This window comes from Lethenteron reissneri, chromosome 48 (genome assembly GCF_015708825.2).
Source record: "Lethenteron reissneri isolate LAM-NWPU_2019-01 chromosome 48, ASM1570882v1, whole genome shotgun sequence".
NCBI classification, from domain to species: domain Eukaryota; kingdom Metazoa; phylum Chordata; class Hyperoartia; order Petromyzontiformes; family Petromyzontidae; genus Lethenteron; species Lethenteron reissneri.
The window spans coordinates 5,629,049-5,655,625 of NC_083826.1; the positions used below are offsets into that span (position 1 = coordinate 5,629,049).

General features: G+C 48.8%; 1 protein-coding gene across 1 annotated transcript in view; it reads left to right on the forward strand.

Annotated features, from left to right (window-relative positions):
* Positions 1-10,731: 10,731 nt before the first annotated feature.
* LOC133354608 (superkiller complex protein 2-like) overlaps positions 10,732-26,577 on the forward strand; it is a 31,850-nt gene continuing 16,004 nt past the window's right edge. The window contains exons 1-15 of the mRNA XM_061571588.1: positions 10,732-10,852; positions 12,326-12,456; positions 13,175-13,281; positions 14,175-14,292; positions 14,679-14,793; positions 15,652-15,726; positions 17,017-17,070; positions 17,757-18,049; positions 18,941-19,105; positions 19,756-19,901; positions 21,616-21,762; positions 22,949-23,033; positions 23,603-23,709; positions 24,786-25,029; positions 26,217-26,429. Coding sequence (XP_061427572.1) covers positions 10,801-10,852; positions 12,326-12,456; positions 13,175-13,281; positions 14,175-14,292; positions 14,679-14,793; positions 15,652-15,726; positions 17,017-17,070; positions 17,757-18,049; positions 18,941-19,105; positions 19,756-19,901; positions 21,616-21,762; positions 22,949-23,033; positions 23,603-23,709; positions 24,786-25,029; positions 26,217-26,429 — 2,052 coding nt within the window. The 5' untranslated portion in view covers positions 10,732-10,800. The remainder of the gene's footprint in view (positions 10,853-12,325; positions 12,457-13,174; positions 13,282-14,174; positions 14,293-14,678; positions 14,794-15,651; positions 15,727-17,016; positions 17,071-17,756; positions 18,050-18,940; positions 19,106-19,755; positions 19,902-21,615; positions 21,763-22,948; positions 23,034-23,602; positions 23,710-24,785; positions 25,030-26,216; positions 26,430-26,577) is intronic.

Genomic DNA, 26,577 nt, shown 5'->3' on the forward strand with positions numbered 1-26,577 from the left:
TAGTTTTTACGGGTTAATTTTTTCGCACCCCACGTAGCCCAACGTGCTCATTTGCGCACTGCGTTAGGAAGCCGGTCGATTCGTGCTCAGGGAGAATCTGAACCCGGTGTCGTGCCTCCCCTAGGTCGATTCAGACATAAATGATCAGCTGGTGTGGTGCGTAGTGAAACATCAACACTGTGGTGAGGCAAAGGCGGCCGGGCACAGTGCTGGCCATCAACGCCCTCGTGTGCTGTGCCTGCCTTCATAGGTGCTCGCTAACAGCACTTGCACCCAATAATTCTAGATTTGAAGCTTTCGTGACTGCAAGTATTCATATTCTTAGGTTTTTTCGGTAAAGTCACGTAGGTAAGAAAAAGCAAAATTAATAAAAGTAAAATAAGATAAAAAATAAAATAAAATAAAAATCACGACGTTTCGGAGGCTACCCAATAGTCAGGTGAAGGCTTTCGGGGTCTCTCTGTCCTCGTTTTGTGAGTGTGTGGAGTTTGTATGTTTTTTGTGTAACATTGATTTATGTTTTAGGAGTCATTTTGCAATTCCTTTGTTGTTTTTTTGCTCGTGGTTTTGTTACGCTGTTACTTGTGTGCACCGATTTCTCCCTCCTTTCAATGTAATTAGTTGTTTTGCCGTTTGTGTGACCCAGGTAAAGTCTTGCAAAAGTGAGACTACTCCATCCTCGTCTCTTCGAGTTCTCTCACCTGTCTTCTTGGTTCTTTCGGTAAAGTCACGTAGAAGGGAAATAATAAAATAATAAAAATTAAACATAATAAAATACAATTCTCACGACGTTTCGGCCACAACGCAAGCAGCCGTCGTGAGAATTGTATTTGATTGTTTTATTTTTATTATTTCATTATTTCCCTTCTACGTGACTTTACCGAAAGAACCAAGAAGATGAATCCCTGCAGTCACGAAAGCTTTAAATCGAAATTTTATTATGATTTATTTTTATTATTTTATTATTTCCCTTCTACGTGACTTTACCGAAAGAACCAAGAAGATGAATCCCTGCAGTCACGAAAGCTTTAAATCGAAATTTTATTATGTTTTATTTTTATTATTTTATTACTTCCCTTCTACGTGACTTTACCGAAAGAACCAAGAAGATGAATCCCTGCAGTCACGAAAGCTTTAAATCGAAATTTTATTGTTTTATTTTTATTATTTTAGTATTTCCCTTCTACGTGACTTCACCGAAAGAACCAAGAAGATGAATCCCTGCAGTCACGAAAGCTTTAAATCGAAATTTTATTATGATTTATTTTTATTATTTTATTATTTCCCTTCTACGTGACTTTACCGAAAGAACCAAGAAGATGAATCCCTGCAGTCACGAAAGCTTTAAATCGAAATTTTATTATGTTTTATTTTTATTATTTTATTACTTCCCTTCTACGTGACTTTACCGAAAGAACCAAGAAGATGAATCCCTGCAGTCACGAAAGCTTTAAATCGAAATTTTATTGTTTTATTTTTATTATTTTAGTATTTCCCTTCTACGTGACTTCACCGAAAGAACCAAGAAGATGAATCCCTGCAGTCACGAAAGCTTTAAATCGAAATTTTTCTCACCTGGTCAAACAAATAAACCTGAAACTTTGTCCGGCGTTCCGTCATTTGCGTCATCCACCTATCCGCACCCTCGTCACAGCATGTCCTGCCCAAGCCTGCTGATAACTTTAGATATGATTTGCATTCAAGTGCGTATGCTTGATTTAAACCACGTGCTCCCCTCCTCTTTCTCGGTAGGATTTCAAGCACGGACCTCTTCCACATACGTTGCACACTTCTCACACTGTTGTTCCATTATCCTCACCGCGTGTCTGATCAGTATGTCATGGCATGTTGATATATCACGTACACCTTTACGTAATGCATACCCTTTGACATACATTTAAGTTTCCGACTAAGATTTTTTTTTTTGGAAAAGTGGAAATGTGTGTGTTACGTGATTCACCCACACTCACACTGTTGACCCCATCATTCCATGACATCACTTCCTTGCGTCTGCCATGTAGCTGTTGCATACCCGGCCCAGTCATCCATAAAAAAACAATTGTGACGTATGATAATTGGTTTTTTACCCTTCTATCTGGCAACAAAACTGACACCTTTTTACAAGGAGTCATGTTTGCATAGACCGCAATACCTGCAGTCATAATACAAACAAAAGAACATAACTCTGATAATGTGCACTGTCCTTGAAGTTGATTGGCCTAGTCTATAAGGAAAGCTGTCTCGGGTGTGGACCAAACAACTTCAAGGACAGTGCACATTATCAGAGTTATGTTCTTTTGTTTGTATTATGACTGCAGGTATTGCGGTCTATGCAAACATGACTCCTTGTAAAAAGGTGTCAGTTTTGTTGCCAGATAGAAGGGTAAAAAAACAATTATCATATTTTTACTGGCAAATGAGGTTCCCATAGAATTGTGACGTATTTTATGCAACCATTGTTACACAACCGACACGCACTCCAGCATCTTGAGTGCCGCTCCGGGTGCTTGGCAAGGCCCAGACGGAGTGCGTTCGCAGCATGCTGCAGAAGTTCACGGTTTGGAACGCAGTGGCCGCCCTGATTATTACTGCGCTTGTGTCTGTAATAACCGTAAAAAAGAAAAAACCCGAAGTACACTCCGCGCTGTCTGCTTCACTCGCGGCCATTAATTCGTAAGAATAAGGCCATCACATTGTCAGAATAAGAATTATTTATTTATACGGGAGGAATCCAGTGACCTTTTAAGCTACTTTTCATAGATGTCCAGTAGCCCGGCGTCAGCATCCAACTCTGCACATTAAAAAAAAGACATAAGGGGCACCACAGTAACTTCCTCGCCTGATATGCAGGAGGGCATAGGTTCGATCCCGACCCTGAAGCCTGCTGTATATTTGGAGTTTGCATGTCTCTCTCTTTCTCATCATCATCACGGTGGCTAGGAAATGTTAACTACCTCGCCTGGTATAGAGGAGGTCGTGGATTCGATCCTGACCCTGACGCCTGCTGTATAATTGGAGTCTGCGTCTCTCTCTCTCTCTCATCATCATCACGGTGGCTAAGAGATATTAACTACCTCGCCTGGTGTACAGGAGTTTGCATGTCTCTTTCTCTCCGTGGTCGCGTGGATTTGTCTCTCTCTCCGTGGTTTTTTCCTCCAAATTTTAAATCAACGTGCGTTTAGCTTACTTGACCGCTGTAAATGTCTACGTGATAAGCCACTTCGTTGCACTATCATTCGTGGCCAGGTTGCTTCTGAAGAAGAGCTACATAGCTCAGTGGGCCTTACCTGGTAACATAAAAATCGTTCATTTTCTTGGTTCTTTCGGTAAAGTCACGTAGAAGGGAAATTTTATTTTTAAAATAAAACATAATATTACGTTTTATTTGTATTATTTTATTTAAAAAATTAAACGTAATATTACGTTTTATTTTTATTATTTTATTTTTAAAATAAAACGTAATATTCAGTTTAATTTTTATTATTTTATTATTTCCCTTCTTATTATTTCCCTTCTACGTGACTTTACGTAATATTATGTTTTATTTTTATTATTTTATTTTAAAAATAAAACGTAATATTACGTTTTATTTTTATTATTTCATTATTTCCCTTCTACGTGACTTTACCGGAAGAACCAAGAAGATGAATCCCTGCAGTCACGAATGCATACATCGAAATAAAAATCGTTTAGTTTAGTATAGTTTACATCGCAAATCACTGAATTGGGATCTCACACACACCAGCAATCATCGGCCCCCCCTACCACTTACTGGTAGACTGACCCCCCCTCTCCCCCCCAACGTCTCTCTTGCAAATGAAATTATGCTGTTTGGTTATTTCGGTAAAGTCACGTAGGTATAAAATAAAATAAATTATTTTATTCTTTCGGTAAAGTCACGTAGGTATAAAATAAAATAAATTATTTAACGTTTTATTTTTATTATTTATTTTAAAAATTAAACGTAATATTAGTTGATTCTTTCGGTAACGTCACAGTAGGTAAAAAATTATTTATTTTATTTTATACCTACGTGACTTTACCGAAAGAATAAAATAATGTCATTTTACTTTCTACCTACGTGACTTTACCGAAAGAACCAAGGAGTATGGATCCCTGCAGTCACGAAAACTTCAAATCGAGATTGAGACTATGCTGACCACTCGAGTTCTCACGCGGTTAATTGAACTAATCTTGAAAAAACTCAAATGCCTGTCGATTCGTCTCCGTTAACCTGCCCTCCTCCATCCGACCACGCGCGTGTTCCAAATCGCCAGGCTGCACGCAATGCTCCCCCATGAGCGAAACCCGTCACAATCTCCCGCTACGGATTACATCCTCGACGCTTTCCTATGCCCACGCTCGCTTTCCTCTTCTGAACGTACGAGTCGGTGCTTGATCCGACCCCGCCGTGAGATTATCGACATCCTGCACGAGGCGTGAATGAAAGCCTTCGAGATATCGTTTTATCTTTGCGCGCAAAGAAAGCTTTGCGGTGGAACGGTGACGCGGTGGTTACTTCACCGCTGCGCTGTGAACACCAAATCTTGCCTCTTATTTCCAAACCCACGGCTAACATCAGTGGCAAGTGATATCTGAATCGGTCCTGCCCAAATTGGGCCCCGCCAATCAGCAACCCGCACTGACTGCCTTGGTGAAGTATGGTCGAATGTAAAAACACGACTGGCACTGCTTGCGAAGAAGGCCTCCTTACAGCGATTCAGAAAATATTAATGTTTTTTATCTTCTTGGTTCTCTCGGTAAAGTCACGTAGAAGGGAAGTAATAAAATAATAAAAATAAAACATAATACAATAATATAATAATATATAATATAATAATAAATAAAACATAATAAAATAATATAATAATATATAATATAATAATATTATATTATTTTATTATGTTTTATTTTTATTATTTTATTACTTCCCTTCTACGTGACTTTACCGAAAGAACCAAGAAGATGAATCCCTGCAGTCACGAAAGCTTTAAATCGAAATGTTTTTTTATTTTATTTGATTGACGTTAATAGGTAAGAAGGCGCAGCAGACCCAACAAAGTGCTTCCAATATTACTTTCTAAATAACAAACATCACACTCTTCTTGGTTCTTTCGGTAAAGTCACGTAGAAGGGACATAATAAAAATAAAACATAATAAAATAATTCTCACGACGTTTCGGCCACAATGCAAGCAGCCGTCCTCAGGCGAAGAACAGGTCGACAGACCGTGACTTTACTGAAAGAACCAAGAAGATGAATCCCTGCAGTCACGAAAGCTTTAAATCGAAACATCACACCGTCAGTCACAGCACTTGAGTAATATTGCAGAGGGGACTAATGACTCATTTTGATCAAATGGAGCCACAGATGTACGATATCGATGCTGACGTGTGCACCTTTGACCTACATAATGGTAACCTGCGACCATGGGCGCTACATTGGTCTGTGTGTTTTCAAAGTCTATCGCAGTCAGTCATATGCTTAGGTTTTTTTCGGTAAAGTCACGTAGGTAAAAAATTAAAATTAATAAAAGTAAAATAAAATAAAAATCACGACGTTTCGTGATAAAAGTAAAATAAAAATCACGACGTTTCGTGATCTTTATTTTATTTTTATTAATTTTAATTTTTTACCTACGTGACTTTATCGAAAAAACCTAAGAATATGAATCCTTGCAGTCACGAAAGCTTCAAATCTAGAATTATCGTATCGCAGTCATCTAAAGTTCCTTGCCCAGGTCGTCACTGGATGGCCCACAGGTCGAAGCGTAGATACAGCACCTGGTGAGATGCTTACTCTGAAATAACGTGGACATCGATTCATGCAGGAAAGCAAAGACTCACTTGGAGACTCATCAACCTAGAAACCCACGGACTTGCAAAGAGACCTACCGATTAACATAGACACCCATACACACACACACATTGAGTTGTGTTTAGAGTGAGAACTCAACATTAGCGAGTTGGTGATCTCAGCCCACTCACCAATGAACCGACACATTACATGTTGGTTTTGTACTCGATTTCAGCTGTGCAGTGATGCAGTGATATACTCTGCACCGGTTTCATCCTCGCTGGCACTCATGATCAACGTAGCCAGCGAACGTGTACATTGCGGTGGAGGAAACTACTGCTCAATGTATCGTGCCATCAACGACCGTAGCGGAAAGCCCTCCCCCGTGACATGACAGAGGGAATTTCCAACCGACATCAATACATCTTCTTGGTTCTTTCGGTAAAGTCACGTGGAAGGGAAGTAATAAAATAATGAAAATAAAACATAATAAAATAATTCTCACGACGTTTCGGCCACAACGCAAGTAGCCGTCCTCAGGTGAAGCCAGGTCTGTCGAGGCCTCAACAGACCTGGTTTCTTGCGTTGTGGCCGAAACGTCGTGAGAATTATTTTATTATGTTTTATTTTTATTATTATATTACTTCCCTTCTACGTGACTTTACCGAAAGAACCAATAAGATGAATCCATGCAGTCACGAAAGCTTTAAATCGAAATGACATCAATACATTTGATTAGTAAAATAAGCTTGCCCTGCTGTAGCATTTGCTCTATTTACAAGTGATGAATTTGTGTATTGTGTACATTGCAGATGGAATCTATAGCCCACGCCGAACCATCGTGTAAATCAGAGGTGGGGGAACCTTTTTTCTGCCAAGGGCCGTTTGGATTTTTATAACATCATTCGCGGGCCATACAAAATTACCAACTTAAAAATTAGCCTGTTATATTTGGTCAAACATTTAATTAACTCGCCCCTAATGTGATGGGCTGGAACTGCTTCTCTTTGGTGAGGCGTGTGTGATGTTCGCTGGTATTGATGATGTTGCTACTCGCAACTGCTTTTCCAGATTTGCTCCTAGATTTATTGAATTTCGAGTCCCGCCTGCGGTTGCCTTGGCAGGGCCAGACCCAAATGATTTCGCGGGCCTCACACGGCCTACGTTCTCCACCCCTGGTGTAAATGATGAAACCGCTCCACTTCTAGAAAAATTCAGAGCTGGCACTGCCCATGCGAACGCACTCACATACCCACAACAACAACAATCGCCATTCGCCACCAATGTGCCAGGCTGGGTGCACATTGAGGCTGCCACGTGAAGTGTGGAAAGGCTCCGCTGGCTGGCAGGAGGACACGGGAAGAGACCCGGACGCAGAGATGAACTGAACTGAACTCGGGTTGCAAATGCAGTGGCGTGACCAGCGTGGCTGGCAGGTGGTGGTGGTGGTGCATCCGTCAGCCATCTCACTCAACCCATTGGCACCAGTGGCGAAGTGACGAGGAGGTTATCGGCTCGGTCAGGTGGTACCCCCACCAATATTTGATTTGTGTCGCACGGTTGTGAGCGAGGCTACGTGTATGTCGCGGCTCATAAATTGCCCAAATCACATCACGAAGTTCTAGATTTGAAGCTTTCGTGACTGCAAGGATTCATATTCTTAGGTTTTTTTCGGTAAAGTCACGTAGGTAAAACGTTAAAATTAATAAAAGTTAAATAAAATAAAAATCACGACGTTTCGGAGGCAACACACCTGATGACGGAGACTTGTGTTGCCTCCGAAACGTCGTGATTTTTATTTTATTTTACTCTTATTAATTTTAATGTTTTACCTACGTGACTTTACCGAAAAAACCTAAGAATACACATCACGAAGCATTATCACGGCAACATAAATTCAAACCGCGTTTCTAAATAATGTTGTGCGTTCGTAAATCTTGACTTCAGGCTTTCGTGACTGCAGGAATTCATATTCTTTGGGTCTTTCGGTAAAGTCACGTAGATAGATATAATTAGAACAATACAATCATTAAATTTCGATTTAAAGCTTTAGTGACTGCAGGGATTCATCCTCTTGTTTCTTTCTTCAGACTCTGTCTCCTCGACAGACCTGTTCTCCATCTGAGGACGGCTACTTGCGTTGTGGCCGAAACGTCGTGAGAATTATTTTATTATGTTTTATTTGTATTATTTTATTATTTCCATTCTACGTGACTTTACCGAAAGAACCAAGAAAAAATACAATCATTTTTTTAAATTGAATAAAAAATAATATATATATTTTTTATAAAATTGATTCTTCGTCTTTCTTACGCTGTTGTTGAAAACACATCTCACGGTGGTTTGTCAAGGGGGGGCCTACAACTCGTAGCTGCGGCCACAAGGTGGGGGGGGGGGGGCAAGGCACACCTGGCCTGCCCCCCACGACTTTTCCGAGGAGTCCGCTGCCTTGCTGATCGTTTTGGTGTCAGATCGTTTCCAGGGCGGGCGAGCGAGCGGGCATTCAATATCATAGCTCGCCAGTATAGAAAAAAGATTCTGGTAAATAAATGTAAGAAAATAAATGTTGCTGGTGTCCGCGTTAGTTCATTCAAACCACGCGTCCATCTCGGTTCGGTCATCCGGGGCAAATGATTCTCCATTTTTTGCACCATTCATCTTAAGGGGCCATCAATTCAATAGGTACACAATAATCCGTCAAAATTTGGACCCCTCTCCCCCTCCCTGTACACACGCGAACTTTTTACACCGCCCCCCTCCCCCCAACCTGTGTACGTACGCTTAACGAACCCCCCCCACCCGAATCCTATAGAACGGTCGATATTTAATCCACGAAGAAACGATCAAGGATTAATAATATTAAGGTGTTTAAGCAAACAGATAGTCCACCGCCGGACTATCTAACTAATTTGAAGGCCAATGTAGACGAATTATTATCGAGGCTTCAACCCCCCCCCCCCCGTTTCCTATGCGTACATTGTCCGTAGACCCCCCATACGCAAGCTACGCATTTGAGTTAATCCCTCCCCTCCCCCTCCATGCGTACGTACTCAATGGATGGCCCCTAAAGAAGCGCGCTCTCCCATCATCACGGTGGCTAGATGTTAACTACCTCGCCTGGTATACAGGAGGTCGTGGGTTCGATTCCGACCCTGACGCCTGCTGCTGTATATTTGGAGTTTGCGTGTCTCTCTCATCATCATCACGGTGACTAGAAGATGTTAACTACCTCGCCTGGTACACAGGAGGTCGTGGGTTCGATTCCGACCCTGACGCCTGCTGCTGTATATTTGGAATTTGTGTGTCTCTCTCTCTCATCATCATCATCACGGTGGCTAGGAGATGTTAACTAGTGTGCAGGAGGTCGTGGGTTCGATCCCGACTCTGACGCCTGCTGCTTTATATTTGGAGTTTGTGGTGTCTCTCTCTGTTTCTCTCCCCGTGGTCGTGTTGATTTTTCTCTGGGTCCTCCCGGTTTTCCCTCCACATTTAGAATCAACGTCACGCGTTTAGAGCATTTGGCTGCTGCTATGAATGTCCACACAAGAAGCCACTTTCGTTGAGCGATCAGCTGTGGCCAGGTCGCTTCTGAAAAAGCGCTACACAGCTTTGTGGGGCCATACCTGGTAAAATAAAAATAGTTCAGTGAAAAAAAGTTGCATAGTTTAAAAAAATAAGTTATAACTTTTAATATATAGGTTGGTTACAAAAATAATTGAGTTTAAAATAGTTTCGTTTTTATTTTAAAAAAAATTGTTTAGTTAAAAAAAGTTTAATCTTGATTTGAAGCTTTCATGACTGCAGGAATCCATACTTTTTGGTTCTTTACCGAAACAAAAGTTTAGTTGAACTTAAAAATAGTTGTTTCGTTTAAAATATTTTCTTAGTTTTAATGTTTAAAAATCGTTCAGCAAAAAAGTTGTTTAATAAAAAAAATTGTTTAAACTTTCAAATAAGAGTTCAGTAAAAATCATTGCTTAGTTTTAACGTTTCAAAGTCGTTCAGTAAAAAAAAATATTTGTTTAAATAAATGTTCAGTGTAAGCTTTTACAAAAAAATCACTGAAAAAAATGCTGAGTTTTAACGTTTACAAATCGTTCAGTAAAAAATGGTTTAGTTTTTAAAAAAATGTTTAGTTAAACTTAAAAAAAATGTTTAGTAAAAAAAGCTTAGTTTTAACGTTTCAAAATCGTTCAGTAAAAAATGGTTTAGTTTTTAAAAAAATGTTTAGTTAAACTTAAAAAAATTGTTTAGTAAAAAAAGCTTAGTTTTAACGTTTCAAAATCGTTCAGTAAGAAAATTGTTGAGTTAAAAAATGTATTGTTTAGTTTAACAAAAAAATGTTTAGTTTAAACTTTTAGAAAATTTCGATTTAAAGCTTTCATGACTGCAGGGATTCATATTCTTGGTTCTTTCGGTAAAGTCACGTAGAAGAGATATAATAAAATAATAAAAAGAAAACAATCATTGTTTCGTTAAATGTTTTTCTTAGTTTTAACTTTAAAAAATGTGTATTAAAAAAAATTGTTTAGTAAAATGTTTTTAATAGTTTAACTTTAAAATATTTTTATTTAAAAAATGTTAGTTTTAACTTTTAAAAAATTTACTTCAAGCTTTCGTGGCTGCAGGAATTCATATTCTTTGGGTCTTTCGCTAAAGCCACGGATTTACCGAAAGACCCAAATAATAAAAAAATGTTAAGTAAAAAAAATTACTTAGTTTTAACTTTTACAAAATTAAACAGTAACAAAAAAAGCCTAGTTCAAACTTTTTAAAAATTATTAAGTATAAAAAATTCTTAGTTTTCCCGTTTAAAAATCTTTAGTTGAAACCACCGCCTCGTGACGTCACGCCAGAGCGCACTGCCCATGAAACGCCGCTCGTCCCGGGGGCGCTCCGAGCGGATGACGTCACGCAAAGAGCTTCCGGGGTCAGAGTGCGACGAGGTCGCGAGCTTCCGGGTGAGAGGTCGCGGCGCCGTGAACACGCGGAGGAGGCGGAGCCATGGCCGCCACCGCAGCAGCGGAGCTGAAGAGCGTGGAGGAGCGACGTCTCGGTCGGTGTCTCTGTCTCTGTGTGTCTGTCTGTGTGTGTCTCTCTGTCTCTGTGTGTGTCTGTCTGTGTGTGTCTCTCTGTCTCTGTGTGTGTCTGTCTGTGTGTGTCTCTGTCTCTGTGTGTGTGTGTGTCTGTGTGTGTCTCTGTCTCTTTGTGTCTGTGTGTGTGTGTCTGTCTCTCTGTGTGTGTCTGTCTGTGTGTGTCTCTCTGTCTCTGTGTGTGTCTGTCTGTGTGTGTGTGTCTGTGTGTGTCTCTCTGTCTCTGTGTGTGTCTGTCTGTGTGTGTCTCTGTCTCTGTGTGTCTGTCTGTGTGTGTGTGTCTCTGTCTCTCTGTGTGTGTCTGTCTGTGTGTGTCTCTCTGTCTCTGTGTGTGTCTGTCTGTGTGTGTCTCTCTGTCTCTGTGTGTGTCTGTCTGTGTGTGTGTGTCTGTGTGTGTCTCTCTGTCTCTGTGTGTGTCTGTCTGTGTGTGTCTCTGTCTCTGTGTGTCTGTCTGTGTGTGTGTGTCTCTGTCTCTCTGTGTGTGTGTGTCTGTGTGTGTCTCTGTCTGTGTGTGTCTCTGTCTGTGTGTGTCTGTCTGTGTGTCTCTCTGTCTCTGTGTGTGTCTGTCTGTGTGTGTCTGTCTGTGTGTGTCTCTCTGTCTCTGTGTGTGTCTGTCTGTGTAGCTGTGTGTGTCTGTCTGTGTGTGTCTCTCTGTGTCTCTGTGTGTGTCTGTCTGTGTGTGTCTCTCTGTGTGTGTCTCTCTGTGTCTGTCTGTGTGTCTGTCTGTGTCTCTCTGTGTGTATCTCTGTATGTCTGTCTGTGTCTCTCTGTGTGTCTGTCTGTGTGTCTCTCTCTGTGTGTCTCTCTATGTGTCTGTCTGTGTGTGTCTGTCTGTGTGTCTCTCTCTGTGTGTCTCTCTATGTGTCTGTCTGTGTGTGTCTGTCTGTGTCTGTGTGTGTCTCTCTGTCTGTGTGTGTCTCTGTCTCTTTGTGTGTGTCTCTCTCTCTGTCTGTGTCTCTCTGTGTGTCTGCCTGTGTGTCTGTGTCTCTCTGTGTCTGTCTCTGTGTGTGTCTCTGTCTGTATCTCTCTCTGTGTCTCTGTGTGTCTCTCTGTGTCTGTCTCTCTGTGTGTGTCTGTCTCTGTTCTCTCTCTGTGTGTCTATCTCTCTGTGTGTCTCTGTGTGTGTCTCTCTGTGTGTTTCTCTCTCTGTGTGTCTCTCTCTGTGCCTGTCTCTGCGTTTGTCTCTGTGTGTCTGTGTCTCTCTGTCTGTCTCCCTCTGTCTCTTCCCCTTTGTGTGTCTCTCTGTCTCCTTCTGACCCTCTCATCACGACATTGGGATGTCCATTGATCGATCTCTGCATTGCACATTGCATTGACCAAAACATTGAGATTTCCACCGATCCATAAATTGATATCTGCGCATTGCATTCATCTGCACTTTGAGCGATCTCTGCATTGATCTGCGCGTTGTGTGCTCCGCACCGATCCGTCCTCAGACCTCGCCCCGGCATCCCTCCCGGAGGAGCTCTCCTTCTCTGTGCTCCAGACGGGATGTGCGGGGGAGTTCCGCGCGGTGCTCGCAACCCACAGCCCGGCTCCCGCTCAGCTGGGACCTCCGCTCTCCACCGTACGACCGCCCCCCCCTCCCGCCCCCCTCCTCACTCCCCTCCTCACTCAGTGTCGCACTGATCCGTGAGCCCGGATTGTGTGTCTCCTCGCTCCGTGCGTCTTCATCTTCCCCGCCACTAACCGCACCGTGCATATCCACGTCTCTGATGTGTTCCTCCGGTGTGTACGTCACTTGTTCCTCCGAATGCGATCATCGCCATCTGGCGTTCCTTCACCCCCTCCCCGCGTGTCTCAGTTCCTCCACTCCGTTCCGCACCCCGCCCCCCCCCCCCGCGTGTCTCCGTTCCTCCACTCCATTCCGCCCCCCGTGTGTCTCCGTTCTTCAGTTTCGTTCCTCCGTTTCATTCCTCCGTTTCGTTCCTCCAGACGTGCATCCCCCCAGTTCCTCCACTCCCTTCCGCCCCCCGCGTGTCTCTGTTCCTCTACACCGTTCTGCCCCCCGTGTGTCTCCGTTCTTCCGTTTCGTACCTCCGTTTCATTCCTCCGGGCATGCATCCCCCAGTTCCTCCACTCCCTTCCGCTCCCCGTGTGTCTCCAGTCCTCCACTCCGTTCCTCCGTACCTCCTCGCTGTGCATCCCCCAAACCCTCCGCGCAGCGCTTCACCGCCCGTCCCTCCCGCCGCCCCCCGACCCCCGCTCTTCCGAGTGTTGTTGCAAATCACTCCCTATGCTTCACCGTCTTCTGCCCCCCCCCCACCGCTCCCCGTGTCTCTCAGCTCCCCCATGGCGTTCCACCCCACGCCGAGGACCTGCGGGAGCTGCTGCAGAGGGAGCTGCTGTCGGCGGAGCACCTGCCCATCCACGACTTCCAGCGCCTGCAACAGTGAGCAGCGCACGCGCCGTGACGGGATCGAGATGTTGACGACCTCGCCTGGTGTGCAGGAGGTCGTGGGATCGATCCCGACCCTGACGCCTGCTGCTGTATAGTTGGAGTTTGCGTGTCTCTCTCATCATCATCATCACGGTGGCTAGGAGATGTTAACTACCTCGCCTGGTGTGCAGGAGGTCGTGGGTCTGATCCCGACCCTGACGCCTGCTCTATATTTGGAGATTGCGTGTCTCTCTCTCTCTCTCATCATTATCACGGTGGCTAGGAGATGTTAACTACCTCGCCTGGTATACAGGAGGTCGTGGGATCGATCCCGACCTTGACGCCTGCTGCTGTATATTTTGAGTTTGCGTGTCTCTCTCATCATCATCATCACGGTGGCTAGGAGATGTTAACTACCTCGCCTGGTGTACAGGAGGTCGTGGGTTCGATCCCGACCTTGACGCCTTCTGCTGTATATTTGGAGTTTGCGTGTCTCTCTCTCTCATCATCATCATCACAGTGGCTAGGAGATGTTAACTAGCTCGCCTGCTATACAGGAGGTCGTGGGTTCGATCCCGACCTTGACGCCTGCTGTATATTTGGATACAATATGTTTTACTCTTTGTGGCAATAAAACATGTGTCACGATGTTAAAACACCAAACAGCATCCTTATTCAAGGAATCCTGTCTGCATTAACCACACCTACTTGTGGTCAACATGCAAACAAAAAATATGCTCTGGTAATAAATGCATTGTCTTTGAAACTGATTGGTCCAGGTCTGACGGATAATGTTGGAAGCAGCCGGATTATCGCGCACCGGATAATAGCGCAGTGCTGGCTAATGGATGATCGGCCGTACGTACGTACGAGTGACCGTGCACGCGCGCCTGTTCTCCCACCAGCTTCTGGCCGCGCGTGGGGCAAGCCGACTCGCTCTACCACGTGGACACGGGCCCCGCCCCGACCACCGTCCGCGTGGAGCGCAACCCAACCACGGGGGAGCTGCTGGCCTACACCGAGGTACGCGCGCGACGATAAGCCACTTTGCCGCGCCATGAGAAGCCACTTTGTCACATGATGATAGGGCACTACGTCACATGATGAGAACCCACTTTGTCACGTGATGATAGGGCACTACGTCACATGATGAGAACCCACTTTGTCACGTGATGATAGGGCACTACGTCACATGATGATAAGCCACTTTGTCACATGATGATAGGGCACTACGTCACATGATGAGAAGCCACTTTGTCACATGATGATAGGGCACTACGTCACGTGATGAGAAGCCACTTTGTCACGTGATCATGAGCCACTTCGTCGCGTAATAAGAAGCCTTCATCCAGCAGTGGATAGAACCTGGCTCGCGCTTGGGTGACAAGCTGGTCTGTGTGTGTGTCCAGGTGCTAGTGGAGGACACGGGGCTGTCGTCCAAGAATTCGCTGTCCTTCCGTCGTCCACCCGGACCCCCGTCGGAGGCTCTCAGGGGCAGCAACACCAACTTCCCGTTCTGGCCCGGTACGCACCGACGCACAAAGCCAAAGATCCCCCATGTAGCCTTCGCAGACTCTTGGGGCAAGTACTGTTAGTGGTGAGTAGCACCTAGGAAGGCCGGCACGGTGCACGAGGCCAGCACCATGCTCGGCCACCTTTGTGTGCCTTGTGATGTTTACACACCACCACACACAGGTACTCATTTGAGGGCAGACCAAAGATCGTTTTGGATAATCGTCACTAGTGTCGGCCGTGAGTGGGAATCGAACTCATGTCGCCGGGTTCATAGCGCGGCGTGCTAACTGCTGCACCGTTAACGGCTATCTGGGGGATCTTTGTCTTTGAATCTCCCAGTTGAAAGCTTCGAACCCGGCGACCCAAGTTCAATTTCCGCTCACGGCCAACAATAATGGCAAATATCTGAACCGGTCCTGGCCCTCCCCTAGGTTGACAAAACCTTAAATCATGACCTAATGTGTTTTAAATCGATATCAGCAATGGGCAGACAAAGGCGGCCGGGCATGGTGCTGGCCACCCCCACCCCCTCATGCTCCCTGCCGGCCTTGATCGGTGCGACTCGCTAACAGCACTAGCCCCATCATTCAGAACGAGAATATTTTTTTATTAAAACTGGAGGAATCTGATGAGCTCATGAGGCTCGTTTTCACAGTTTGTTAAAGGACCTTTGCCACATGGCCTGGTCACGCTGATTGGATCTAGGTAAAAGGGCAGCCCTGCAAGTGCTTTCCTCAGGCCACTGTTAGCGAAGAGTGCCTCTCCACTAGAGGGAGCTCTACTGCAACCTTCTGTATTGCTTGACTTTATTTCGTAGTAAGGCTTTCCGGGGCAACTTTGTCTTTGTGTTTTTTTTGCATCGCGCAGGAGGGATGGATGAGCCGACGGTGGAGGCCATGAGCGAGCGAAGCGCAGCGGAGGAGGAGCTCGACTTTGAGAATGGTGCATCACACGACGCCATGCCACACCACGTCACGTGACGCACACCTTGTCACGTGACCCACGCACGTCACAACGAACCCCGTGCATTCGCCCGCGGACGCTGTGGCCGATACCGCCGATTTTCCGCCAATTTTATCCCGATCTCCGAGTTCACCACCTCACGACGATGTTGAACTCGGTCGTGAGAGGTGTGAGCCGAAGCTTTCCCAGTCAGAGTTTGATCAATTTTTGTTGGTCGCATCGAGACAATATCCTCGTGATCGCGGCGGCCTTGTTGGATCAGGTCATTCCCGGCCGCGCTGCCGATGTTGTGTAGTGCGATCAAGAATCCGCCCGGAAATCCCTCGCAAAGCAGTTGCAACCGCCGGTTGCCCAGAGAGCGTCCAGCGGATATCAGAGCCACCCCTTGAGAACCCTTTCAAGTGATGTCCATTCTACCTGCAGTGCCACTCACGGCAATGTCCATCGCATGACATTCGAGTGACCTCTGCACGACCCAGTAAAGAGCATCACTCTCGCACCCGCTCTGCTTAATAAACAAAAAAACTTTAAAAATTTTTTTTCATTTTAAAGCTATACTGTAAGCTATTTTTATTTTACCAGGTAAGACCCACTGAGCTTTATAGCTCTCTTTCAGAAGGGACCCAGAAAGGATAGCCCAAAGAAGTGTCTCATCAAGTGGAAATTCTGACAGCCAAATACTAAAACTGCACGTTGGTTCTAAACGTGGAGGGAAAAACCGGAGGACCGGGAGAAAAATCTACGCCACCACGGTGAGACAGACATGCCAACTCCAAATATACAGCAGCAGGCGTCAGGGTCGAGATCAAACCCACGACCTCCTGCATACCAGGCGAGGTAGTCAACATCTCCTAGCCACCGTGATGATGATGAGAGAGAGAGACACGCAAACTCCAAATATACAGCAGCAGGCGTTAGGGTTGGGATCGAACCCACAACCTCCTGCATACCAGGCGAGGTAGTTAACATCTCCTAGCCACCGTGATGATAAGAGAGAGACACGCAAACTCCAAATATGCAGCAGGCGTCAGGGTCGGGATGGAACCCACGACCTCCTGTGTACCAGGTGAGGTAATTAACATCTTGTCACCACGGCGACCGTGAAAGTGGTAGAGCTGTGAAACAGAGGGAAGCCGGACGGGAGCGGCGATGGAGGCTGTAAGAGCGGCCCTTGAAGATCCGGGGTGCTGACTTCACGAACGCCACGTGATCTTGCAGAAGGGAGGCAAGCGATCGACCTCTTGACCCCGTGCAATGTTGTGCTCGCAGACCTCCTCACGGTGCCACCCGGGATGAAGAGAGGCATGGAGTTCAACAAACCAGGTGATGCCATTGAGTTGCAAGCTTTATATTGTTTGACCAGATTGAAACGGTGAACCTGTGCGACAAGCGGCAGGCTGGCTGCCGCTAGGCCACACCGCCACCCCCCGCACTCATCAGTTGTGATTATCGGTTAGTGTCGATGGTGTTGGTGGTGATGACAATGATGATGCTTTGTCGATGTTGACGAAGTTGGTGATGACGCTGCACTACAAACCCGGCGACTCGAGTTCGATTGCCGCTCGCTGCCACCAACACCGGTGACGATTATCCGAAACGGACTTGGGCCTCCCCTAGGTCGACTCGGCCTCAAAGGTGTAGCTGGAGTACTGTGTAAACAACGCCACTGGGGTGCTGGCCACCCGCCCTCTCGTGTACGTGTTCCGTACCGGCCATATCATCGGTGCTGCTTACTAACAGCACTTGCCCCAACGGTCTGTTAAGGCTACACGAGGGATCTTTGGTGATGACGGTAATTTCCATGGTTTCGATATTACAGTGGAATTTACGACGTCGCTTTGTGGTGGTGACGATGGTGCTCTCACCGCCAATGTGGCTGATGTAACTGACGATGTCGTCAATGACCTTGTCGATGACCTTGTCGATGACCTTGTCGATGACCTTTTCGATGACCTTGTCGATGACCTTTTCGATGACCTTCTCGACGACCTTGCCGACGACGCTTTCAGATCGCCCCGTCCCGCGCGGCATCGTGAGCCTCGCCGCCATCCAGCAGGGCCTCGACGAGTTCGACCTGGGAGGCCCCAGCGACGACGACGACGACGACAAGGAGGAGGAGGAAGAAAACGCGTCGACCAAGAAGAAGCAGGAGGAACGGAGGGACCCGACGAAGGGCGGCGCGGCCAGCAAGAGGAGAGAGCGCCAACCCCGGGTGGGAGAGAAGAAACGACAGCAGCGGACGCCGCAGTCGTCCAAGCCGGCCTTCAAGCGCTCCAACAGCCTCGAGGGCCTAGGAGTTCAGGTGCGGTTGAGTGCCACGATGCCACAGAGACACACAACTGCGTGTGGGCGTGTTTGTGTCAAGCAAAAGTTTTTTGTTCGACCGGATAGGGGGAGCTAGACGGGCGTAGGCACGGGCTAGAGAAGAGATGGAGTGGTGTGGTACAAGAGGAAGTGGAGCTGAGTGGACTTGCCGATGACCGGTACCAGCGGTGGCGGTGTTAAGATCGGCCTCTGTGGAGGAGGAGGCTCGTGAAGGACGCTGCTGGGCAGTTGGAGGCAGTCGCCCTCCAGCAACAACGGAGGGCGGAGAAGCGACGCTCACAACATAGAGGGGAGCGCCGGGCGGAGAGTTGTCTCAGCGGGGAGCACGGGTGGTGGTGCATCGGCCAGTCATCTCAGTCGGTCAACCCATGGTAACTCGGTCTGTCCCGTGACCTCTTGACTGCGGGCGTTCGACACTTGACGTGGCAAAGTGCACATAGCCTGGCACAAGCGCCGTGGTGACGTCACCGCCACTTAAGTGGTCGGGATCGAACCCACGACCTCCTGTAGACCAAGCAAGGTAGTCAACATCTCCTAGCCACCGTGATGATGATGAGAGTGAGAGAGACACGCAAACTCCAAATATACAGCAGCAGGCGTCAGGGTCGGGATCGAACCCACGACCTCCTGGAAACCAGGCGAGGTAGTCAACATCTCCTAGCCACCGTGATGATGATGAGAGTGAGAGAGACACGCAAACTCCAAATATACAGCAGCAGGCGTCAGGATCGGGATCGAACCCACGACCCTCTGGCACGTGAGGCGAGGTAGCCACCGTGGCGGTCCCTTTATGACGAATAAAGCCACCACGGCAAACCACGCATGTGCACGATTCTTCTTCTTCCCCTGTTGGCTTCTGTCTTTAAAGGAGTCCGTGCCTGAGGGAAAGGCCGGGGCCGTGGGGGCTGTACCACCCTCACCCCTGGTGGTGGCAGGGGGGGGGAAGGAAGAGGAGGAGCGCTGGGCCATCCCCTTGGACGTGAGCACGCCCGTGCCCGACTTCCACAAGCGGGTGCCCAACCCGGCGTTCAAGGTGAGAGGCGGGCAGGCACTGTTTGTCTACCGTTCGTCTCACGACAACGCTAACGCGAGCTCGAGCACTAGCCAGGGCAATAGACGCAAGTCTGAAGGTAAATCAATGTGTGGAGTGCATTTGCATACGCCATGTGCATGATTGAGCAAGAGACCACAAGGGGGCAGCAACACTAACAAAGCGACTGTGGCCCCTTCCTCCACTCCCTCCCGCTCCCTCACCTCCCACCCTCTCTCTCTCCCACCCTCCCTCCCACCACTACCTCCCTCCACTCCCTGCCTCCCCTCCCACCACTCCCTCCACTCCCTCTCTCTACTCCCTCCACTCCCTCCACTCCCTCTCTCTACTCCCTCCACTCCCTCTACTCCCTCTCTCTACTCCCACCACTCCCTCCACTCCCTCCACTCCCTCTCTCTACTCCTCCACTCCCTCTCTCTCCTCCCTCCACTCCCTCCCTCCACTCTCTCCATCTACTCACTCCCTCTACTCCCTCTGATCCCTCCACTCCCTCCACTCCCTCCACTCCCTTCCACTCCCTCCCTCCCACCCTCCACTCCCTCCACTACCACCCTCCACTCCCTCCACTCTCTCACTCCACTCCCTCCACTCCCTCTACTTCCTCTGATCCCTCCACTCCCTCCCCCCGTCAGTGGCCCTTTGAGCTGGACACGTTTCAGAAGCAGGCGATCCTGCGGCTGGAGAACCACGAGTCGGTGTTCGTAGCGGCGCACACGTCGGCCGGCAAGACGGTGGTGGCCGAGTACGCCATCGCGCTGTCGCAGCGCAACATGACGCGGTACGGGCGGCGGCGGCGCTGGCGGCGCCGTAGTGGTAGCAGCACTGGTGGAGCCAGTGGGGGGGGGGGGAGGTGGGGTGGCACGTGCCCCCCCAATGATCCGATCGAAATCCGGTTTATTAGTAATAAATTGGCATTTTGCGAGCCTCACTGCCACTGTGTAGCATATTATTACGTGCCAGGGACTCGATGAGATGATAGGACAATAGTCTGAGTCCATAATTGGCAATAAGTAACGGCAAAGCAGTCATAAGTGACTCGCAGAATTGTGCGCAGTTGCGTACACAGGACACGACTTCCCTGAAGGCATCAACACCTTCAGCGAGCGCGATGCCGATCACACAACGCGGTTCGAATTCGACCCTCGATCGATGGCTGTGCCATCGCTGCACACGCGTCGAATAAAAAGCAAGGAACAAGCCCTTACTTTATAATTGGTTTTTTACCCTTCTATCTGGCAACAAAACTGACACTTTTTTTTTACAAAGAGTCATGTTTGCATAGACCACAATACCTACAGTCATAATGCAAACAAAAAACATAACTCTGATAATGTATGCACTGTCCTTGAAGTTGATTGTTCCACACCCGAGACAGCTTTCCTTAGAGCCTAGTCTCACATGGGTTGGACCAGATGACGCCAAAAGGCGCACAACTCAAAGACAATGCACCATCAGAGTATGAGAGCTCCGGGTAAGCATTTACACCATTGGGACCTCATTTGCCAGTAACAAATATGACAATCGGTTTTTTACCCTTTTATCTGGCAACAACTCCTATCATTTCTCATTGCTGGAGCAGCACCCGCTCCATGCGGGAAACAACAAGGGACCCCTGGGTTCGATTCCCGATCCGGGCGATGAGCTGTGCAGAATTTTGTCTGTTTGTCTGTGCTCCCCCCTCTCTCCCCGCCCTGTTCTGCAGAGAGTGTTGAGTGGGTAAGTGTGTGCGAGCGGATGAATGTGTGAAGTTGGTGGAGAGCGGGTGAGCGGACGAGTGTGTGAATGGGTGAGTGTGTGAAGTGGGTGAGTGTGTTTGGGTGTGCGAGTGGGTGTGTGGGTGAGTGTGTGTGCTATGTCTGGGGAGCGGTAGTGTAGCGGTTAGCGAGCTGCACTACGAATCCGGCGACCCGGGTACAATTCTCGCTCAAGAACAACACCAGTGAAGATTATCTGAGCCGTTTCTGGGCCTCCTTTGGGTTGTCTCAGCCTCAAATGAGTACCTTGTGCAGTGTGTTAACACCGCTACTGGGGAGACAATGGCGGCCAGGCGTGGTGCTGGCCACCCACCCCCTCGTGTGCCGTGCCGGCCTTCATAGGTGCTCGCTAACAGCACTTGCCCCAAAAGTCTGTTCAGGCTATACAGGGGATCTTTGTTTTTTGTGCTGTGTGTGCCTTGTGATCCACGTGCATTGAAGAACGACTTTTTCTCTATCTTGCACTCAAGCGTCGTTGGGTTTGTTTGTTGATGTAATTGACTAACCCCGCGCCTCCGATTCGCATAGTTGGCTACGTACGGTGCGGAAGAAGTTCATTATACATCCGTACATACAACCCCCGGTGCCCCTACGAGACAATGTGAAAAATAGCTTTGTAGCTCATTGCATTCTTCCAGGATTGGTAAAGAAACTGATTCCGAATAGGCCCCGGAAAAGCGCTCGCTGGTGTCCACGTCACGCGTTGTTTCTGTCCCCGTCCGTCCCTTGGTGTCGCAGGACCATCTACACGTCGCCAATCAAGGCGCTGTCCAACCAGAAGTTCCGCGACTTCAAGGCGACGTTCAAGGATGTGGGGCTCCTCACGGGAGACGTGCAGCTGCACCCCGAGGCCTCCTGCCTCATCATGACCACCGAGATCCTGCGGTGCGACCCCCTCGACCGCCCGCCCGCCTGCCCGCGCGAATCGCTCGCTCACTCGCTCGTGCGGTTACTCACGAGACGATTCGCTCGCTCGCCCGCCGCTCCGTCGTTCACTCGCTTGCCCTTTCATTCAGTCACTGACTCATTCGCTCACATTTTCGCACGCTCATCCGTTCGCTCGCTGCATCCGTTGACTCTTTCATTCGCACACCGACTCATTCGCTCACGTGGTCGCACGCTCGCTCACTCCATCGTTCATTCTCCCACCCGCTCGCCCTTTCATGCGCTCACCGACTCATTTGCTCACATGCTCGCATGCACGCTCGCCCACTTGCTTGCTCGCTCACTCGAACACTTACATTGAGAGTGCAGGAAAGCTCCCTTTTAGCCGTATTGATGTGGGAAGGGAGTGGGGCACGGTTTGCGGATCCTATTATCCGGGAAGATGGCTCCTGGATATAGGAAGATAAAACGCGCATTACAGGGTGAATTTGACTTTGCCACCACTTGTCATTTTTTACTCCTCTGCTCCGCGAAGGAGGGTGCGGATAAGAGGATGGATTTCGGAATCTCATCAGATCACTTGTGCCATCTGTTGTCACAAGCGGCGAGATGTTACCTACCTCACCTGGTATACAGGAAATCGTGGGTTCGATCCCGACCCTGACGTCTGTATATTTGGAGTTTGCTCATCTTTTTCTTTTCGGTTTTACACCCAACATTTAGAATCAACATCACGCGTTTCGAGCATTTGGCTGCTATGAATTTCCACGCGATAATCCACTCGTTTGAGCTTCCATCTGTGGCCAGGTCACTCATGAAAGAGAGCTACACAGATTTAAAGCTTTCGTGACTGCAGGGATTCATCTTCTTGGTTCTTAAAGTCACGTAGAAGGGAAATAATAAAATAATAAAAATTAAACATAATAAAATAATTCTCACGACGTTTCGGCCACAACGCAAGCAGCCGTCCTCAGGTGAAGAACAGAGCTGTCATTCGGACGCTGTCTTTCCGACAGCCCTGTTCTTAATAATAAAGATAAAAAAAATTTGCTTGAAAGTTTTGCCGGTGCCAGCTGCAACTGCTGTTGCTGCTACGTTCGCTACAGTTGCTTCTCTTTACTGTTGCTGCTGCTGCTTCTGTTGCTGTTCTCAATTGCTGCTGCTGCTGCTGCTGTTGCCGTTACAGCTCCATGCTGTACAATGGCTCGGACGTGATCCGCGACCTGGAGTGGGTGATCTTTGATGAGGTTCACTACGTTAACGACGCTGAGGTGAGTGGCTGATGGATTATAACGATGGTGATGATGGTGATGATGGCAGTGATGGTGGTGATGATGGTGATGATGGCAGTGATGGTGGTGATGATGGTGATGATGGCAGTGATGGTGGTGATGATGGTGATGATGATGATGGTGATGACGGCGGTGATGGTGGTGACGATGGTGATAACGGTGTTGATGACGACGGTGATGATGACGGTGATGACGGTGATGACGGTGATGACGGTGGTGACGGTGGTGACGGCGGTGGTGATGGTGGTGATGGTGGTGATGACGGTGGTGATGGCGGTGATGGCGGTGATGATGGTGATGGCGGTGATGACGGTGGTGATGGCGGTGATGACGATGATGATGGTGATGATGATGACGGTGATGATAGTGATGAAGATGGTGATGATTGCGATGACAATGGCGATGACGATGTGGAGCGACATTACAATGCCTCCGGTTGACGACGTTGACGATGTCAACGTTAACGACGACGTTAACGATGATGTTGACGACGACCTTGATGACGTTAACGTCGACGTTAACGACGGCGGCGTTAACGATGTGCGCAGAGAGGCGTGGTGTGGGAGGAAGTGCTCATCATGCTGCCGGAACATGTCAACCTCATCCTGCTGAGCGCCACCGTCCCCAACACGCTGGAGTTTGCCGATTGGATCGGGTGAGGAGTGACTTGAGGCTCGCAATCCGAATCGGTCGGCCTTCTCTGTGGCAGCAATCATCGCTGCTTTCCTCCCCCCCCCCCCCCCCCCCCCCCCATTGGCTTAAGACTGATACTCTTAGCTTTTTCGGTAAAGTCACGTAGGTAAAAAATGAAATTAAAATTAATAAAAGTAATAATAGAAATAAAATAATAAAAAATCACGACGTTTCGGAGGCAACACAAGTCTCCGTCATCAGGTGGGACCGTCACAGCCAGATTTTTATTAATTTAAATTTAAATTTTTTACCTACGTGACTTTACCGAAAAAGCTAAGAGTATGAATCCTTGCAGTCACGAAAGCTTCAAATCTAGAATTAAGACTGATACTGTCACTGCCTTCGCTGTGCCACCGCTCTCTCTCCCACCGCTCTGCCACTGCTGTGCCATCGCTGCTTCTGCCACCGCCATCTCCACCACCGCCACCGCCGCTGTCTCCGCCGTCTCTGCTGCTATCGCTGCCTCTGCCACCGCCACCGCCGCTGTCTCCGCCGTCTCTGCTGCCTTCGCTGCCTCTGCCACCGCCATCTCCGCCACCGCCGCTGTCTCCGCCGTCTCTGCTGCTATCGCTGCCTCTGCCACCGCCGCTGTCTCCGCCGTCTCTGCTGCCTTCGCTGCCTCTGCCACCGCCATCTCCGCCACCGCCGCCGTCTCCGCCGTCTCTGCTGCTATCGCTGCCTCTGTCACCGCCACCGCCGCTGTCTCCGCCGTCTCTGCTGCCTTCGCTGCCTCTGCCACCGCCATCTCCGCCACCGCCGCTGTCTCCGCCGTCTCTGCTGCTATCGCTGCCTCTGCCACCACCGCCGTCTCCGCCGTCTCTGCTGCCATCGCTGCCTCTGCCACCGCCATCTCCGCCACCGCCGCTGTCTCCGCCGTCTCTGCTGCCATCGCTGCCTCTGCCACCGCCATCTCCGCCACCGCCACTGTCTCCGCCGTCTCTGCTGCCTTTGCCACTTCTGCCTTCTGCCATCACCATCTCCGCCGCCACCGCCACTGTCTCCGCCGTCTCTGCTGCAATCGCTGCCTCTACCGCGCAGCCGCACCAAGCGCAAGAAGGTTTACGTGGTGAGCACGGCCAAGCGGCCGGTGCCCCTGGAGCACTTCCTGTACACGGGCAACAGCCAGAAGACGCAGGGGGAGCTCTTCCTGCTGCTCAACTCGGCGGGGACGTTCGCGACGCGGGCACACGCGGACGCCGTCGAGGCGAAGCGCGAGCGCACGAGCAAGCACGCGCAGAGCTTCGGGGCCAAGCAGCCCGTGCAAGGCGGCGGGCCCAAGCAGGTGCGCGGACGGCCGTGGCGGCGGTGGTTGTGATGGCGATGATGACGATAGTGGTGATGATGATTGTGATGATGATGGTGATGATGATGGCTGTGATGACGCCAATGGCGATGATGATTGTGATGATGATGGTGATGATGATGGCTGTGATGACGATAGTGGCGATGATGATTGTGATGATGATGGTGATGATGATGGCTGTGATGATGCCAATGGCGATGATGATTGTGATGATGACGATGACGGCGATGGTGATGGTGATTGTGATGATGGTGATGACGATGATGACGATTATGGTGATGATGATTATGATGATGATGGCGATGATAATTGTGATGATTGTGATGATGACGACGATGGTGATAAAGATTGTGATGATGACAGTGATTATGATGATGACGATTATGGTGATGATGATTATGATGGCGATGATAATTGTGATGATTGTGACGACGACGACGATGGTGATGTCGATTGTGTTGATCGTGATGACGATGATGACGATTATGGTGATGATGATTATGATGACGATGGCGATGATGATTGTGATGATGACGACGATGGTGATAAAGATTGTGATGATGACGGTGATTTTGATGATGGCGATGATGACGCCGATGGCGATGATGATTGTGATGACAACGGCGATGGTGGTGAAGATTATGATGATGACGATGACGATGAAGACGATTATGGCGATGGTGATGATGGCAACGACGATGGTGATGATGATTATGATGATGACGATGACGATTATGGTGATGATGACGGCGATTCGAGGCCGGCTCCGTTGAATTTAGAGTTCATGTCGCAGTGGTAACTAACGGCTGTGCCTCACAGCAGCGAGAATCACCTGGGTTCGATTCCAGCCCCGATCACCTTTTGCTGTGTGGGAGTTTGTATATGCTGCCCCCTCTTCTTGCATGGGTTTCCTCTGGCTTCACCAGTTTCATCACAATACCACCACCACCACCACTGTCTCTGCTACCACCACCTCCACTACCACCATCACCGCTGCCACCACTGTCTCCATCACCACCACCACCACAAAGAGACAGCCAAAGATGCCCCGTATAGCCTCCACAGACTGTTGGGGCAAGTGCTGTTAGCGAGTCGCACCTATGAAGGTCACCACCACCACTGCACCGGCACCGATCGCCACCTCCGCCCGCGCGCTGTTCCCGCAGGACAAGGGCGTGTGGCTGTCGCTGCTGGACAGCCTGCGGCGGCGGGACCAGCTGCCCGTGGTGGCGTTCACGTTCTCGCGCAACCGCTGCGACGAGACGGCGTCGGGCCTCACCACGCTGGCGCTCACCACCGCCGCCGAGCAGAGCGAGATCCACGTCTTCTTCCGCAAGTGCATCTCCCGCCTCAAGGGCACCGACCGCAGCCTGCCGCAGGTGGGGGGAGTGGAACTGCTGCTGCAGAGCGACCGTGCAGCAGCAGCAGCAGCAGCATAGGGACGACGACAAAAACAATGACGACGACGACAACGATGACGATGACGAGTAATGTGGTGCAACCCCCCTCCCCCCCCCCCCCCCCCAC